The following is an 18,646-nucleotide window of genomic DNA, read 5'->3' on the forward strand; positions in this document are numbered from 1 at the left end:
GCAGCGGTTGTGCTTGCGGGCATTTGGGCAGATCATGCACCATGCACAGGTCGTGCTGCGCAAACTGCGCGTTTCCAGCCCGTCGCAGACCTTCAAAGGGAAAACGTACATGCGTTCTTCTGCAGGAGCTACCGGGGCTGTGAACACCGCCACGGAAACAGCTAGTATCGTTTGAAGAGAATCAGAAGCTCCGGTGATGTCGATGGTATCCCGTTCACGAAGCTGTCTTTGCCTGGAGTTTTGCCAACGTTCGCACTTTTGCAAAACAGGGACTGGTCTGTTCCCCTAACTCTACAACAGCACACATCAGCTTCAATGCGCAGCAGCAGAATCTGTAGATCGATGTGGGGTACTCCCTGATCTTCCGGAACTGAGCAAGTTTGATTGGAAAGTTCTCTACAGCAGTTGGTGGATGCTTGCACTGTCTGCCTCTCTGCAGTGTCGCCGATAAAAGTACGCAAGTCTGTGCATGACCGCCGATCACCTCTTCCGCCTGCAAGAATGATTCCTGCATCGTCGGAAGCCGGTCTCGCGACGTAAGAACACCCTGCGGAAAACGTTTTGCGGAAGCCGTTTTCCGCGTTCCCGGGAGGCACATCTTCATGCGTTGACAGAAGTGTGTGATAGGTGAGACCACGGCTATAATAACTCCCGTGTGTCCGAAAAATTCGGATCTCTCGTCTTACCTTGTGAGCTGGTCAAGTTGCAATCGCACCGGGAGGCGGCGTCACCCGTTCCCGGAAACTTATTCTTGTCTCAGCATTTCTCTCTCTATTTGATTGGCCGGCAAAAAGCGCCGCGCCACTCCCAGAATGCACCTGGCAAAAATTTCTCCATTTTTCGACGGTCTATCTCGGGGGATACTGTTTTCATCCACTCGGCACGACAGACTGGCATTCGGACGGTCGCTGTCATCGCTGGTTCTGAGACAGCGCGACACACGCGCACTTTTTTTACGGCGTCACCACAGTCTCCTGGATGCAGCTGCCGTGCGGACTGCTCCTGTCTCGGCGTGCTGATAGACTGTATATTTCATAGTTTCTCGATTTCAGTGGATTGGCTTAACAACTTTGCAGTTTCCAACCTGCACGGTCGCGGTACCGCGTGCATCCAGTTTTTTTAGTACAACAACCCCACAAGGCAAAAAGTGCTTTTGTCGGGATCTGTGTCTCAAAGTGTGTTTCATTTCAAAATAATCAACGAGGTGCCTCCGGTACGCCGTCCGCGTGATCCGTGTCCCAGGTGTTCATTGCGACGGGCAATCGAGGGGCTGCGAAAGGCTGTGTTTGCCTGAATTTTTATCTCTCTGCTTCCTTTCCCCCTGAGACAACATGTGCGGAATCCTTGCTATTCTGATGTCCCACCTGGGGCCAGACCGGCTGCGGCAACTGGCCCTTGAGCGCTCTCGCCTGTAAGTTGGCCACATAGTGGAAGCACTTATCCTGACAGGCCGGTGCCGGGAATCAAAAACAGGCATAGAGTCCTCGACCGTCGCCGTTCGTTGAACTGGAATTTGGGGAATCATACCGTTAGGCCAGGTGTGCCTCTTCCGTCTTCCGTCAGAACGCAAATCTGACGTGAAATGGATCATTTGGCTCACAGCTGCTGATCGTGCAGAGGCGTGGTGTGTGCCCACATCCCGGTCGATATGCACTGTGCGTACACGTGAACGTCCTTTTGGCTTTTCGGTGGAGCATCTGCCTCGAGGAGGAATTGTAACAGTGGAGGGTATGGATAGAGGCCTGTGACCACTTTCTCCAGGTTTTTTTGCGACATACTGTCTGTGAGGACGGACACACACCATGGAGAGAAGTCGCTCAACGGGTTTCGTGTGCCGCGAATGCAAACAGAACACACAGTTCCGTGAGCCGATTTTCGTCTGCGAATACGAGCTGAACCTAGCGGTTCCGGGGTCCCGCTACGCGACTCTTGGACGTTTGTCCTGCGTCGCTTGTCTCCAGTGTCGTCCCGCCTACACCATTATGGGACCGGGAGTCCTCCCCCCTTCGTCAAGATACATCCATCTTCACTTCCCCCGTCTCCAGCAGTTTGGATGTCTCTACGGTTCGCGTGCCTTGGAGTGGTTTTCGTGTGGCATTCCCTTCTTCGGTTGTTCACTAATAGGGGACCGCTGAGCTGTACAAACCTCTCACATCAAGGCGGCAATATGCAAAAAGTGCGAATTCATGCAGAAAAGAACTGTGCTATCGCGCTTGCTAGACAAAAGCCGCGGAACTCTGCGTTGGCAGCGGGGGGAGACTTTCTTACGTTGTCGAGAAAGCGGTCCTGACTTCAGCTCCTCGTGAACTTGTGGGTTGTTTTCTGGCGCTTTCCTTTTCTGCCTCGCAGGTTGCGCCACCGCGGACCCGATTCGAACGGCGTGCACGTGCAAACGTACCCCGATTCGCTCTGCAGTGCGGTCGCCCACGAGCGCCTCGCCATCGTTGATCCGGCGACCGGAAAGCAGCCGCTGTGCGACGCGTCTGGCACCGGTACGCACGGCTTCAGCTGTCTGTACAACGCGCCCGCGGAAGGCGCGATCGCGGATTGTTGTCGTGTAGTCTCTTGTACTCAAAGTAAAGAAACCTGGTGCACACGGTTGCAGGCAAAACAGCTGGCGAACCATCAGTTTGTCCCGTCCTAAACCCACCCGTATGCGGCTTCGTTCATCCCCGAGTGTAACGAGTGGCGGTCTGTCGCTGCTGAGGCGACACCAAAAGATTTCCTGCCCCGCTCCAGTGTCATTTGTGTGACTTTAAGTCTCGAGACACGGGCATGCAGAGTCGAACCGTCCGTGAGAGGTCGTACTCTGGCATCGCGTCTGCCCGTGCTGCCTGCTGGGTCGGTATGTGTGGTCCCCGTGGCCAGGAGTCGCGACAAAAGAGCAGGCGTTTTTCGGTGCAGGTTTTGTGCGTTGCCGTGGTGTTCGGCGTGTCCGCTGTCCGTTTAGGATTTAGTGTTTGTGTGCACTGTAGACAGTTTTTCACGGTAAACGCATCACTGGCGAACCGGGAGTGCGATCCTGCCAGAAGCGCTATCACTGACAGCAAATTCGTACAAGACTCTGAGGCCAAGGGGCTTCTTCTAACCCTTTGGGTTTCATCGTTCTCCACTTTTTTGGGGCTTTGCTGCGTCCCTCAGAATCAACTGGCCCTTCACGGATGACGGTAGCCCAGGCTCCCAGAGTGCTTGTGCTGCGCCGCGAGTGGAGAGGTGGCTCCTCGCAGATGAGGCACGTGGTGACGGCAGTCGCGAGAAGGCGTGTGTCTTGGGCGTACGGTGGCAACGTGTGAACTGGTCTACAGAAAAGGTCTTTCTTTTGAATGCGTGGTTTTTCGCAGTTGTGTGCGTGGCGAACGGAGAAATCTACAACCACGTTGAACTGACCCAGGCGATGCTTCCTCCGGAGGAAGTCGCGCAGTGGAAAACCGCAAGCGATTGCCAGCCTCTGCCATCCCTCTTCAAATTTCACGGGGCGAGCATCTGCGACAAACTGGACGGAATCTTCAGCTTTGTCATCATCAACGGTTCCACAGGTCCGTCTGCGCCGCGCCGCTCCTTGTGGAGCTCTGGTCTGCGAGACCAACAAGAGCTGGGATTCGCATATCCACGTATATATATATATGTATATATATATCTGTAGTTGTAACTGCTTTATATGCTTATATGAGCCCCTGTGGGGGTGTATAGAGTACACGATTCAGTGCATGCGTGCAACTATGTGGAGGAAGATACATCCGTATGTGTGAAGATGTGGATACGTTGGTACACAGCATGTGCGAAGGTCCGAATGCGATGCTGCTTGCTCGGGTGGGGTGGGTCGCGTAGCCACGCTGTTATTCTGCGCGAGTAACACTTTTGGGAAAGGCCTCGAGAGATCGCCTCGGGGAGACTGGATTGGCGTTCTAGGAAGCCGACGAGGCGTGCGTTTCTTCGGCTTCCTTGTCCGTGTTGTAGGTGAATTCATCGCTGCACGTGATCCACTAGGAGTCTGCTCACTTTACGTGGGCTACGCGTCCGACGGAAGCATTTGGTTCGCCAGCGAGTTGAAGGCTTTGACGAAAGACTGCGAGCAAGTGACGGTGTTCCCCCCGGGACATTTTTATTTGTCGACGATCAACGAAGGCAAAGGCGGTTTCCAGCGATACTACAGTCCCTCCTGGTGGGGCCTCGAGAAGCCGCTGCCGACGTACCGCTGCGATCTGGGCCACTTGCGAGAGGCGCTCGAAGCTGCAGTTCGCAAGCGGCTCATGTGCGATGTGCCGTTTGGGCTGATGTTGTCGGGTGGCGTCGACTCGTCCATCATCGCTGCCATTGCAGCCAAGGAGTTCCAAAAAATGTCTGCGACCGAAAAAGGCAGTCACATCTGGACCAACCAGATCCACGCCTTCTCCATCGGATTGAAAGGCGCCCCCGATATGAAGTTCGCGAAAAAAGTTGCGGGTACGAATGCAAGCATACCGGCGAAAAGACATGCTGGGATTGGGGACCAGCGGGCACAAACGAGAGACACAAAGACGGGGGAACGGGGAGACGGGCACTTTAGACACTCGATTTGCGAACGCAAGAACCGAACGGCCAGTGCGGTGAGGCTTATCGTGGACAATTTCCTCTTGGAACTGCTACGCACACGAAAGGAAAGACCCGGCGTGCATTTATATGCACATTTTATTCGTATTTTTCTGCGAGCGTGGTTCGTCGTGTACGTACACGGCAGAGGCAGGATCGGACTTTCGCGCAGTTTGCTGTGCCTTTTTCCGGGTAGAAATGTAAAGAAAGGGGAGCCTAGGCAGTGGCATGCGTAAATATGAATATGCATGCCTGTCGAGACAGTCGGCTGGGTTTTGTGTGTTTGTGCGCACTATCTCAACTCAGATGTGCTGGGCACCGTCCACCACCAATTCACGTTCGAGGTGGAAGAAGGCCTCGACGCTCTCGACGACGTCATCTACATGATCGAGACGTACGATATCACGACTGTTCGCGCTGCCGTTCCCATGTATCTCCTCTGTCGGTAAGGACGGCACGAAGCATCACAAGTCATTCCACGTCGTTTTTGTCCGTCGAATTCAATTAGAAGTGGATCGCTCTGCCCGACGTATCGTTGCTCACTTTGACGAGGCGGCAGCCCTGGCGACAGGAGCCTCGTTCCAGCAGGCTCATTGCCCCGGTTTCTGGCAGACCAATGAAAATGCGCAAAATGTGCATCTCCTCGGGACACCGTTCAATCGTTGATTTTGTCCGTCGACTTCGTGTCCACCTTCTGCGATGAAAAGTCCCCAAATCACTTTACCCTCCGTCGTCTTCGCTGGCATGGGGTTCTCACGATGTGTGGTGGCTAGGGAGTTTGAATGCGTTCAAAAACCACGCGCGTGTATGCAGATTTTGAGATTTGAATGGTAAGCGTGTTTCTATCTCTTTTTTGTCAGGACGATCAAATCCCTGGGAGTGAAGGTCGTCCTTACAGGCGAAGGAGCAGACGAAGTCTTTGGCGGCTACCTCTACTTCCACAGTGCCCCGAACAAGGAGGCTTTACACCGCGTACGTCTTCTGTTCCTCGCAGCAGCTCGTGCATAGAGGGAGCAGGAGAAACAGATCAGAGAATGGCGCAGATATGTGCAAGTAGAATCGAGACGGAAACCGCGCTGGCGGGACGAGCGCCAGCCGTTGGTCCGCTGCTTAAATGCCGTGCATGGCAACCGTACAACCGTAGCTCCATTTTTATCTGTTTCTTGTTTATTTGTGCTTCAAGTTCCGACGGTCGAGTCGCACTTTTTTCGGGGTCGGCAGACGCCGAACTCAACTGTTTCGTTCACCGCCGTGTAAGCTTCTTGCGTCGGCGCCCCTTTTCCATGTTCTTGACGCAGCATGTCTGGCTCTCTGCAGTGTGTCTCTGTGCGTTTTTCTTTCTCGTCGTATGTCTGCTCTTCGGGTAGGTCGTGCGTTTTGTGCTTCCTCATCACGCTGGGGCAGTTCCCTTCTTCGCTTTTTATCATCGGCTCTCATCTGGTGTTTTCTCTCGTTGCTTCAGGAACTGCAGACCAAGCTCAGTTTGGTGCATTATTACGACTGTCTACGGGCTAACAAGGCGTCGATGGCCTGGGGAGTTGAGGCGCGCGTACCCTTCCTCGACCGGGTAGGAAGCGTGCCTAGTCGTCTGCCCCGCTTTGATTTCAAGATGGCGCGTTCGTGCACGGGGAGGGACCGGTGTCCTTGCCGTTCCACAGTGGCCAATCTGCATTTCGACTTCGATTTGTGCGTGGGTTCGCTCCGGGAGCAGACGCTGAATGGAAGTGCGGTGCTTTAGCAATGGGACTGGCTGTCTGTGATGGAGCTGTCCCCTCTGGAGGCCCAGGCGTCGCGTGAAGCGCACTCTTGTGGTCTGTCTTGGCCACATGCTCGGGGTTTCTGTCTTGCGTTTATCTCTCGTGTCCTACAGGGCTTTTTGGACTTTGCCATGTCCATCGACCCCGAAGACAAGATGTGCACGAACGGAAGGATGGAAAAGCAGATTCTTCGAGATGCGTTCAAAGGATATCTGCCCGACGAAGTCCTCTACCGCCAAAAGGAGCAGTTCTCTGGTAGGCCAAAGGGCCGAGGCCGGTGCGCCTACAGAAACAGACCAGCACTTTTCTCTGAGATCACGTCCAGTCGGCTGAATGTCGCGACTAGTGGCAGGCCTGAGTGTTGTGTGGAACCGCAATGTCTTGGAACAGCACACGGAGTGGTTTTTTCTTTTCGTTTTCTCTTTATGGGTAGCTGTCGCGTCCTGCGTTTGTGCTATCCTCTTGCCTTGCCGATCACAGACGGTGTCGGATATGAATGGATTGACCATCTCAAGAGCTACGCCGAGAGAAGGGTGACCGACACTATGATGCGCAATGCGAAATTGCTCTTCCCGACCAACACTCCTGTAACGAAAGTAAGAATCGTGTGGAAGGTGAAACGGAAATAAGTGCAGAAGCAAAGGGGCACATACGGTGCTACCGGGGAACGACGAGAGGAGACTCCTGTGGAGAGATACGAAACGTTTATTTCTCTCATTTTTGGAGGACCAAGGAAACCGAACGTGTAGCTACGGTGTGGCTGATCCGAGCGGGAGATTCCTGCCATAAACGCAAACTGGCACGCGTCACGAACGGATTTGCACAAAATGTCAAGTTACCATCGGGAGTATGCTAAAGAAAACGGGAATCAACAGGGTAGCTTTTTAACTGCCGTTGTCCTGCTCCGGCGCGAGCGTCTCTTTATACAAGGTGCTTTCCACGGAATGCCTTGTCCGTATGACGCCTCTCTAGTGTCTATTGTATTTTTTCTCATCAGGAAGGTTATCTTTACCGCATGATTTTTGCCAAGCACTTCAACAAAGGCAGCGCTGCACGTACGGTTCATACAGGCCCGTCAATTGCCTGCTCCACGGCCGCTGCAATTCAGTGGAACGCCAAATTTCAGTAAGCAGAAAAAATAAACTGGTTTGACTGAATGAACTCAGGGACGGCTTGTGCAGTGTATCGATTTCTCCTGCACGTCCTCTCTACGGTTCCCGTCGGTCCACGTGTCACTCGACCTGTTGGGAATGTGTCCGTGCTATTTCGTCTGCTGTTTAGGGGCGCTTACGCGTATGACCGTTTTCTTAGAGTATTTTGAACCTATCATCTCGATTTGCTATGTTTTTCTCAGGGTCAACGCTGATCAATCTGGAAGGGCTGTCGAGGTACACCAGTTCCATCACGGACGGAGGGAATAGGGTGAAAAGTTTGTACAACGTCGTTAGAGCGAAATAGGGGCATGTTACCGTGTAGCCGGAAACACGGACAGAGTGGAAACTCCCATATGTGGAAGTTTTCTGTAGCGGGTTTCCTCCGGTAAATGTTGTTCATATCAACAACCGGAGAGCCTCCGAGTTTGGCCTTGTATACACGCTTATCTTGGCGTACTTTCTCCGCTCAAGTAGGAAAAGGATGGCAGTGCCTGTTCGTGTTCAGTGCATACCTGTATAGTCGTGCCACGGGTTTGTCTGCGAAAGAACTCGAAAGAAGACGGAAACTTGACGGGGGCTTTCCCTGGCTGTGCAGCACGTTGTGTATTCCGATGCGAGGCCGTCCCACTTTCCGGCACTACACTAATTCAACTGCAGCATTTGTAGTCATTTCACAGTATATATTGTTAGTGCACCGCACAGAGATAGCTGGAGGGGTCACGGTTGAAATCCGTACAGTCCAGACGGAAGGTAGCCGGGTTGGTCTACGCGCATGTCTCCGCGGCTACAGTTTTTCGTGAGTACCCGGGAATTTTCGCAGTGCGGTTGCTACAGGTGATGGTCCAAGGTGCACTTTGTGGCGCCCTCACGCCAGAAGAGACTTCTGCGTGGTCTCCGCTGGTTCAGGTGACAGCCAATAACCTTTCGTGTGGGCAGTGCAAATATGAGAAATTGTTTCATTTCATAGGAAATCAAAACCTCGTAAGCAACAAAATGAATGACCAGTGATCCGTCGAGCACTCACACAGCGGTAGCCTGCAATACCGTCAATTCACTTTCCATTTTTATCTCCTGTCCGGATCGTGCTAAGGGGAAACTGAACCAGACACTTCACCTGCAGTACGCTTAGCCAAAACGAAGAGGTAGGGAGGGATGAAGATACTTCACGAACCTAAATGGAGGACTATACATACCATCTTCTCTATTCACGCTGTGGGCCAGCCCGATGATCTGAATACGGTGAATGCCGAGCTACCGGTGTGCCACTATTGAGAGCGGATGGTTCTTTGCCTCTAGCTTGTGGAGTCGACGAGCTAAATGGTTATCCTTGCTGCAGAGGTACTGAGTAGCCACTGATATGCAGGTGAAAGCCCTCAGTGGGTTTAGATTGTTTCACATCTAATGCAGTTTTGCAGAGTTCAACCAGGATCGTTTTCAATGGGAGAAATGCACTGCAGCTTGTTTGGAGCACCTTCAGCGCATGTACCGGACGCTGACCCTGCGGGAAACGCTAAGAAAACACAAAACATCTGCGTTAAAAGAGCGGGTTCTTTATCATCTGCACAGTCTCTCGATCCCGTTAGAGACCTCTGGGCAGTGCGTGGAATTCACTTCCCGTTGGCGGGTCCACTGGCGTCTACTAGAACATCTCGGTAGAGTATGAACGCCCTTATGGATAGGAGACGAATAAACAGCGGTGCTCCTTGGAGGCACTTCTTCCCCATGCACTTTTGCGTTCTGATAGTGGTAATTCAAGGAATGTACCTGGCAAACCATTTGTGTGTGGTCGTGGCTAGACCTGCCACAGTTCATGTGTTCTGAGGAGCGGCAAGTTAAAAGGTGAATGAAGAAAAAGAGAGAAACAATAAGTAGTGGAACTTGAGACTACTGCAAAGGACATGTTTCGTGTTACTTCCGAAGAACACACTACAACGGATTGATTGTGGGAAACCGGTGTCAGCTGTCCTTCCTTGTGAGCATATGGAACGGTAAGTTCTAATTCAGTGCAGACCAGCTTCATCTTTGTTGTGCAGTCTCACAGGAAGAGACGTGCGTCTGGGACACAGCGGGAAGTGAGCAACCCACAGTCCGGTGGTGACAATCTCCACCTTTGGACCACCAGCCCCCTTCTTTAAACCCGCCGTCCCATTGCTTCCCCTCTTGTTTCTTAAGGCTGGCTTGCCGTTTTTCCACAGTCAAAGAAAAGCATGCGATGATGCATGCGCAGTAAATTGACATGCCGAGAAGGCTCCAGGATTTTCATACATCAAAACCACTGCTCGCCAAGAGAAACTGGAATTGCAGCAGAATTACCAAGACCATTTGTGATACTGTTCTTGGGCTTTTCCGCCAGCTTAGGGTGGAAAATAGATTCCTGTTAGAACTCCTTTGGCACCCAAACCACAACTGGCGGAGAGATTTCTGCCCTTGTTGGTGGGTTTCTGCTTATCGTCAGAGTTGCGGCAGCCCTGACTGACGCGCATTAGGCTGCATAGTGCGCCGTTTTATTTCTCATTACAGCCAGGTCGTCGGCGCGACATGTTTTGACGAAAGCGTTGCCCGATCGTAGTATAGTCTTTTCCGTCTGAGTAGTCACGGCCACGTATCCCATAGAACACTTATGCAACCTATGGTCTAAAGGATGAAGACACCGGTAAAATGGCTCTGTGGCCAGTCTGTGCTGGGCGGGCATCATCTGCGTAAGCAAACCATCCGCCGATATAATTCCTGTGCGAAGAAGGAAACTGCCACGTTTGTTAGTCGTGCTTTCAGTTGCCTTTTTCCAGAGGATGAGGCCTCCTGAGTCACACGGTGAGTGTAACTTTTTTGAATCCTCAAAACCGAAACCCGTGAAAGTATTATGTCGTTTGTCGCCCCCAACTCACAGCGAAAAAACCATTCCGAAGCCGACCGGCAGATCTCATACCCTGAAATTAGTCAAGCAACAACGGTGTCGAAAACCGGTGCCTATCTGCGAGGGATGGCATTTCCTAAACCTTACATCGCATGACAAACAGCTGAGGGATTGTCGAAACGATGGAAGACCCGACAGGATACAAACCTGTAGCAGTGTCATCAAATGGTCTCCGGACAACGTCCATTGTTCTCGGGAAGGAGAGCAGGGAAAGCATAGTTACAACTGGAGGCGGCGGAGCTGCCAGGCATAGTGTTATTGGTGTTTCTGTCTCTGATGGGAGTCGGAAAACGACGTTTGCAAGTTTTCGTCAATCTGGCGGGAGTCAAAAGCTCGCATCGCCTCGCGCCGCTCGTCGGTCCATCTATGCTAAGGCGGCAAAACTTGATAAACGGGCACCAGACGGGTCACTAAAATTTGTAGGAATTCCCGTAGGAGGTGGATCGTCCATGGATCAGAGTGAAGGTGAACCGGAGAAATCTCTGGCCTTTCACACTTGCTTGATCCGCCGACACGATGAGTTCTGGTCAAACAAAATCTCAGTACGATCCGACACAGAGCCTCCTCCTGAGATTTTGTGTGTACATTATGATATCTCAGAAAAGAACTTGTTTCTAGGGCTAAGCACTGGGACGCTCATGGTATGGAAAGACGCATTTGAACCTGCCACTTCTTCCGATGCTCAGTCATCGTCCAATAACGACCATACTGTTATAAAAGCAAAAGAGCACTCAGGCGCAATCAGTTCTTTGGTCTTCGTTAGGACTCTTGCTCCGGATCGGGCGCTCCGAGACGATTGCAAAAATCAACGGAATGAACAAAAGCTGGGCGTGCCTGCCTCGGCTACTCTGCAAGGAGCTCTTGTCCACTCGAGATCTGTTGAGCACGAGGGTGGCTTTCTATTCACTGGGTCTGCTGACAGGAACATCAAGCTCTGGGTCGTGGAACCAAGGAGGCTAGCATGTGTGCGGACGCTCTGTTTCCATGGCGGCACTGTTGTCTCCCTTGCATTCTGCTTCCCATACCTTTTCTCGGCTTCCACCGATGGCACTGTTCTAATATGCCGAGCTGACCCGACGACGGGGAGCCTGAAATACCCCCAGTTCACTGTCGCGGAAAGGATTTTCGCGCACAGTATTTATCACCCCTGTAAGCGAAAGAGGCATCCTTCACAATGAACAGCCTGGATAGGCGCTGTGGTTCTTTGATTGCCGCCCGTTCAGAATTCTTCCTGCTTTCCACACATTCCACAGCCAGTTGCAGGACAAAACGTCAGCAACAGAAGAGGGTATCGTTGTCACAGCTTCGATTGCCGCCGACGGTCACGTCCCCGTCTTGGCTCCTTTCCTGTTGGCCCATGGAACCGAAAGAGATAGTGGCTCTGGCGCACGTAAGCCATCGTGCATGTGAGTGGCAGTCACTCGTAGATGTGAAATTGATGAGACCGGTTTCTCATGTCTTGACGCTAATGCTGCAAAGTCCAGCCTTCTTCCTGACCGGACTGACTCACTAGCTACAGTTCTGATATGGCTCGAACTAAAGCTATGGTAAAAAAGGAACAACTCTCTGGTGCGGTCTTGGCTCTGCCGATTCCTGCAGCAACGAAGCTCGTCCTGTCCAACAAGCAGGCGTGGTACGACAGCCTCGCAGTGCGCTGCAACGGAGATCGCATATGCCTGTACTGTGGAGCCACGGATGGATCACTTCTTGTCCTGGATAACACACAGACGAACGTCCCAGCGAAACCCGTTGTGGGCAGAGGAGGAGCTCCTCCTATCAATCTGCATACACAGCAACGAGCGACGGTGTGGTCGGAAGCCAGAGAACGCGCCAGTACGGCGCTGGGGCGAGGAAGACTCTACAGCAGTTTGTTGTGCAACACATCCTGCTGGGGAAGTATCATAGGACAGGAAGCAGGAGAGGATGTGGGCCACCAGGGGAAACACCTAACAGGCGCAGCGTCCCCTGCCCGCGATACCATCCAGAGTGTCGCGGTAGCGGTCCCTTTCCGACTGCAGAATAAGCTAACAGTTCATGCTCTGGGCCTCCGACAAGTCTACGCGTTGCCTCTGGAGTCCGCAGTGGCAACTCTTGGCGGCGAAGCGTCGATCTCCGTTGTTGACCCGGTGGCTGGTCAGACCTCATGGAAAGAAGAAAATCCGGAAGGTTGCTGTTACTCCGCATGCGCTTGGATAAGCTCCTTAAACCTCCTGCTCGTCGGGGACGACTACGGATGCCTCTCTTTCTACAACATATACTCCAAAGAGCGTGTCCATTCGCAGCGGGTCACGGAGCATCGAATTGTTTCCTTGTGCCTCGCAAGCAGTAAGCTGGTTTCTGGATCCTAACGGCGTAGACAGATGATGCAAGGAAGGAAAGGCTACGAAGCGTTCCAATGCACGACCGACCCTCTGAGCCTCCCTGTGATTCACGTCCACAGGAAATTTCCCTGTTTTCATGAACAGACAATTTCGGGGTTGTATGCTAGGACCCGGATACTCAAGACAGCCGTCCCTAGCATGTGCTTGAGTACCTCTGTCGCCTTGTCCCCTGCTTTCCACGACAGATGCATTGCATGTGGTTGTTGGTACCGCCCACGAATTGCTTCTAGTGGAACTCGTCGAGGCGGCAGAAGAGGTTGCGCTCACCGGTCACCAAGGTAAGCGTCTACCACATCGGGAGAATGTGGTCTATAGTTGTTGAACCGCTCGTCGGGGCACGCTTTCTTTTTCCTCTTCATTTCCTTTCCGTCAACTGTCCTCTAATCTACAATGTTTGGCTGCAGGCGCGGTAACGAATATCTTGCGGCAGCAAACTGCAGAAGGCTGTTACATCTACTCGTCAGCAGACGACAAAGCAATCCGTCAGTAAGGATGAGCTCTGCCAGCAGGGAGATTGTTCTGGCACTACCACGAATCGTGCCCCTACAGACCGGTAAACCTGTCGTTGGCAACCCGACTAACTTGCAAGGTCCTTGAGAAGTCGTATATCGGCCATGCTTTTTAATGATCAGGTGGGATGTACAAAAGGGTCTTTGTACGCGCGTTATCCGACATAAGTATGCGGACATCACCAGGTAAGACACCGCATGAGGCAACCCTGAGGTGGTACCTAAATGCGCATTTGCGAACATGCGCATTCCCCTCAGCAAACAGGAACGCACTCAGCAACTGCACAGGTGGGACAGAAAGCATGAAAGGCGACGAGGCTCACACTGTCCTTTCTCGCGCAACAGCTGGATGCTGATCGACGACCTGCACTGCTTCGTCTCCGGCCATGAAGACGGAGACGTTCGCTTGTGGAATCTAAAGGACTTTTCATCTTTTTCGACCCACAATCATAAAGGTGAGAGGTGGTCGGCAGCAAATGAGCCTCTGCGCTCCGGCTAGACTGATCTAAAAAACACCGATAAGCAGAGCTCACAACCGTCTGCTAGCAGGTTCGATACGAGGGAGCGAGAGCGCGCCTCTGCCACAGGGCAGCACCACCGTAGAACGAAAAAGTGTGCCTATGCCAGCTCTTAGTGCCGGTTTCTGGCGGTGAAGAATCACGTATGCCTGCGCCCGGATCGTTTACGCCTGGGCAACAAATTCTGACCGAATATGATATCACTGCACACCCTCCAGAGTGTCCAGGTCGCGGCTCACCACGTGTGAAGCGCACCGACAAGGCTATGCTAAGATGTAATACCACCCCCCCTCTGTTATGCCCTGGCGAGCACCCGTAGCTGCCCGTCAGTTGCCTGGTGGAGGTGGCAAGCCATACACCGCGCGAAAAGCAGTGACCTGAGCCTCTGTAATGCTTCCTGCTGCTGGTGAAATGGCCAGGTCACCACATTCACATCAACAGCGTCACCGGTATGTGCTGTTGGCGGCCCACATCGACCGCGAAGCTCGAAGACCGTAGGAGAAGCAAGGTTGTCACTATTGCTGACAGTGACGATGTCAACTCAAACGTAATTGAACACAGTGGAATCAGACCGAACGGGGAGCACGATATGGCTTCCACACCACCTATCTATCAGGTGTTGACATGCGGTTATGACGGCCGACTAAACGTCACTGAGATCCGAGCCGACGCAGAGACAGGCGAAATAACAACAAAATTCGTTGTAAGATGTGCCACACAAATCCACTGGTCTTTTGCCAGGCCCTAGTACTTTTGACCACACGCCGCGCTGCTGTACACAATGGCTGACGCCTGAATGTTCGATGTGATCACTCTTTGGCGAAGTCTTGTGGGCACACTGATGGTAAAGGGAACTCTCTATTCTGTGTTGCACCATCATCCGGATGCGGCCGAAAAATGCATCCTTGAGTACGTCAATCAGACCGACATTCACAAAATCACCTCCCACTGCTGTTCGTGCCACTGCTGTTGCGAAACTAGCGTACTGATTCGCGTTGAGCAGACGTCTATGCCTGATCCAACAGCATTGAGCTACCCGATCTTTACGGGAGTCTAGCAATTTCCAGTCGACGACCTTGGAGAACCCGGCTTTTGCGCAGCCATAAAAAGTGCCTACCGTTAGCGCCGTGTTCCACGACACACTTTCAAACCCTAAGCGGTTCCACGCTGTGGCTATGTATTCCAGGACCAGCTAGCAGATATCCCCCACAGTGGTGGTGCCGGAGATGAAGTTCTGTATTGTATTGCCTTTGCCCAGCGACGTTGTTTCTTCACTGGTAGGCGGAGAAAAAGCCGGCTGGAACTCAGACAGTTCTGGTGGTGTGCATCTGTACAAGGGTGTAGCGTGGTAGTCTTATTAGGAAATCAACGTGGGTTATTGATAGGACTGACTGCAGGCTGCCGATATGCAGACGCACATTCACCGACAACTTACCGAACGCATTTGCAAGCGATACAGATAGTGACTAATCTTCACTTTCAACGACCCAGAAAAACTGTGCCTTCAGCGGGCAACGGATGCTTGATAACCAAGTGGAGTCTGCGATCGATGACACCAGACGATGATCTAGCTGGCCATCAGGTAAGACGTCTTTAAGAATATGTGTCAGGCATTATACGTGTGCTTGAACGTTGTAACTCTAAACAGTACACACAACAGGATGTTCTTTCTTTTTTTTCTTTGCTGTTCCTTTTTTGCCCAGGATGGAATCACTTGCTTGTCCAGCGCAGGCGTAAATCTCATCTCAGGTATGACACCGAAGCGCAGCGATGAGCGTGTACCCACTGCCATACTACTCTGACAAACGGAGATGTGATGCCGTGATTTAGGAGTGCTCTGGATAGTTGAACTGTACTCCACTCCTGTACCCATGTGTGCTTCAAGAGGCACAGTCAAGCTCTAACAGAGTGGTAAACGACGGTCACCTGTGGGTGTTACTTGGTGTCAGTCGGGGGTCGTGACGAAACGAGCCTCTCAGGAAAAGCGCATGTGATGGTTTAATAGTGGGGCATACCTTGTCTTTGTGTCAGGATCCTTGGACAAGTCAATTCGAATTTGGGACGTAGACGGAGCGGAATGTACTCGGGTGCTGAACAACCAGCCCGAACCGATCTGTTGTATCGTGCCTCTTAACGAAGATTACATCGACATGTGGGCTGGCATCTCCTCGTCTGGACTCGTCTGTGTCTGGGATTCTAGTTGCCACCTAGTTCTGTCGAAAACAATCGGCGAGAGCATCGGCTGCTGCGTGTGCGTCGGCAAACTGGGTCAACTGTTTCTCGGCACTGGTAAGGGCCAGCCGTTTCCGCTCGCAAATTATATATCTCACAGTGTGCTTCTCAGCGAAACGAGGTCGTTGATCAAGACCTCCCCAGCTGGACCATACACTACTCTGACAAACACGAAAATCTTCGTTTCGCTAAGCGACGGTGCACTCAGTGGTTCGTAAATGGATATTGTGTGGTTGTTTGTGTTCGCGGAGCAGCTGAAATGGGTAGAACCGCATGTACGGAACATAGCTTCATTTTCATTGCATCGGATCCTGAATCCGATATGCCTACCAATTCTTCCACTCCCATGTGATTTGTACGCCAGTGCTCTATTATTTCTCGAAGCTTAATATACGTTAACACCAATTCCATGATAAGAAGTGCCAAAACGCAGACACGCCCGTTGCGTGTCCGCGTGGCGCCTGGCCACCCATCTATATACGTCTCAACGTCTGTGTAGTAGAGGCGAGATGCCAGTAACTATTTAATAAAAAACAAAAGGAGGCCTGGTCATAGCGCAGTCACGGCGGAGGAGGAATGCGACGGTAAGAACGAAGAACCAGAGCAGTGGTTGTCGTGCTCTCCGCAAGCCTCTGTATTGATCATTTCTTTCACAGTCATATCGGCGGCCCGCCCACAACCACCAGAAACGGCGAAACCAGGAGACATGCTTCAGTCCGCGCTAACGTTGGAACCTAGTGCCACATGATCAGTCCTCATTAAGAGTACGACAAACACTGAAGAAGCGAAGCCGTCACTATGTTAACATAAATATATATTCAATAGTGGAGCACCTTCTGTTCGATTTGTGATCCACTTTTGTTAAATACATCGCAGAGAAAGGCAACCTGAGAACTGTTCCCCTCGGTCCAGTTCCGTGTGCGAATGCCGCTGACGTCGATATAAAGCTAGGCACTGCTGCATGTGACGACTCTTAGCAGGTACGCGAAGTACTAGACTGAAAGCACGAAACGGGAGGCCTCTCTACTTTCCGGCCTTTTTGTGTGATTTTTGTGTCCCCCTATTTGAGCGCTACTTCGTGCAGCGGCTATGTATAACGCGTGCCTTCAGTCGTGTCGAAATATGAGCATGCTAACGATTTGGGGGAAGAAGAAAAACGAAGTTCGCACTTTCCGGTTGGGTCACTATCTCGTTGTCCAGCGGTCATTATTGGATGTCAAAAATGCTACCTACCGCTCCTCGCCAAAAGGGCTCCCTGGTTCACGCTCGTAGTACAAATCCATACTCCGACGGCACGGCAGTTTGTCGAGATCACCTCTTGCCAACAGCGCATGCAGAAACTGGCCACTGTGTTGTACCACTAAAACCTGTAAGATGGCCGTTCTCCGGTGCTACAGAAAAACGACCAGTTGAGGATATAAAATTAAGAGCTGTATATGTTGTAGATGAACAAGCTTCGCAAGCACGGGGTCGTCCTGTGCAAGATGGAGATACGCGAACAGACATCTCTCTTCCGGCCGACTTGACGCGCGTGGTACAAGCGGGAGAATAATAATTTACTTTTACGCGTACCGGGGGCCTGCATCAGCGTTGCCAGGCAGCAGTAGCGACTCCTGTCTCCCCTGGCTTGTCTCGCCGTTACAAATGCCGGCGCGTCTCACACGCTTGCCTTGTGAACACAAAATTGCTACTTTTCTGTTCGCCTTCCTCCCTGGTACCGTTTCGGCTCGGTTGACGTGGCTGGAAAGCGGTGCTTGACGTCACATCCTGGTGGAACGGGCACACGCTCATCAGGGAACTTCGGGAAAGCGCGACTGCACCGTCTTACAGACCCCGAAGTTGGGTGGACGAGTACGATTCCTGCCTACGCTATGCACGTCGTGGACGACTACACTGGGATGTGTTACTTTATATTCTCGAACAGACGCAACGCCTGCACTGTACGCCAACTGGTGCACGTACGAGCGAACCGCTGAGCGGTAAAATTCTCGACGGAGGCTCAATTTCGTGTCTACGCACTGCGCTCTCCCGGGTCTGTTGCGTATTCGCGCAGAGGCACCAACTCCCGAAGCACCACAAGGGGACTACGGCCATGTAGACAATGGGAATGCACTTTCTCACGATTGGAAAATCGATTGCGTCGTAGCCTTGTGTGTTACATATATCCGTGAAAATCGTACAAACGGACTGGATCGGGAGGCATTAGATGCCAAACAGCGCGAGATCACATAGTCACACCACTGCCGATCATCGCAAAATCAGGCAAGCTAACGTGGACCTGCCGGGTCCCCAGCATCAGAGTAGGATCTCCCTCCACCCAACCCCCCCCTCCCCCCCTTTAGCACCCGGCCAAACTAGACGGCAGGCAGAGGAGGAGACGGAGATGGCACCCCGGCCGGTAAACGGCAATTTGCGCAGGCCGCCACACCTACACAGCTGCTGTGAAAATAGGGGCGAAGAGGCTTGCTGCTGATTCCTGCTGCTGCGCGGTGTCACCAGCGGGGATGGCCAAATGCGTGCCAGATTTGGATCGTGTCACTGAGATACGGGTGAGGGGGGAGGGAAATATTCCCTTGCAGCGCGCCGGGCAGTCTTTTGTGAACCCCCGATAA

At 52.3% G+C, this 18,646-nt stretch overlaps 2 protein-coding genes across 2 annotated transcripts; both read left to right on the forward strand.

The window, feature by feature from the left end:
* Positions 1-1,331: 1,331 nt before the first annotated feature.
* On the forward strand, positions 1,332-7,747 carry NCLIV_007860 (hypothetical protein; the record flags this gene model as incomplete). The annotated part of the gene is made up of 11 exons (XM_003880297.1): positions 1,332-1,411; positions 2,350-2,492; positions 3,342-3,536; positions 3,958-4,443; positions 4,876-5,014; positions 5,430-5,541; positions 6,032-6,136; positions 6,440-6,581; positions 6,807-6,922; positions 7,324-7,451; positions 7,681-7,747. The coding sequence occupies 11 exons, from the start codon at positions 1,332-1,334 to the stop codon at positions 7,745-7,747; spliced, it is 1,713 nt and encodes a 570-aa protein (XP_003880346.1).
* A 2,769-nt stretch (positions 7,748-10,516) lies between these two features.
* Positions 10,517-16,252, forward strand: NCLIV_007870 (hypothetical protein; the record flags this gene model as incomplete). The annotated part of the gene is made up of 6 exons (XM_003880298.1): positions 10,517-11,543; positions 11,994-12,719; positions 12,961-13,053; positions 14,222-14,505; positions 15,506-15,551; positions 15,834-16,252. 6 exons carry the CDS (start codon positions 10,517-10,519, stop codon positions 16,250-16,252), a joined length of 2,595 nt encoding a protein of 864 aa, XP_003880347.1.
* Positions 16,253-18,646: the final 2,394 nt, after the last annotated feature.

The sequence above is a fragment of the Neospora caninum genome, chromosome III (assembly GCF_000208865.1).
Source record: "Neospora caninum Liverpool complete genome, chromosome III".
NCBI classification, from domain to species: domain Eukaryota; phylum Apicomplexa; class Conoidasida; order Eucoccidiorida; family Sarcocystidae; genus Neospora; species Neospora caninum.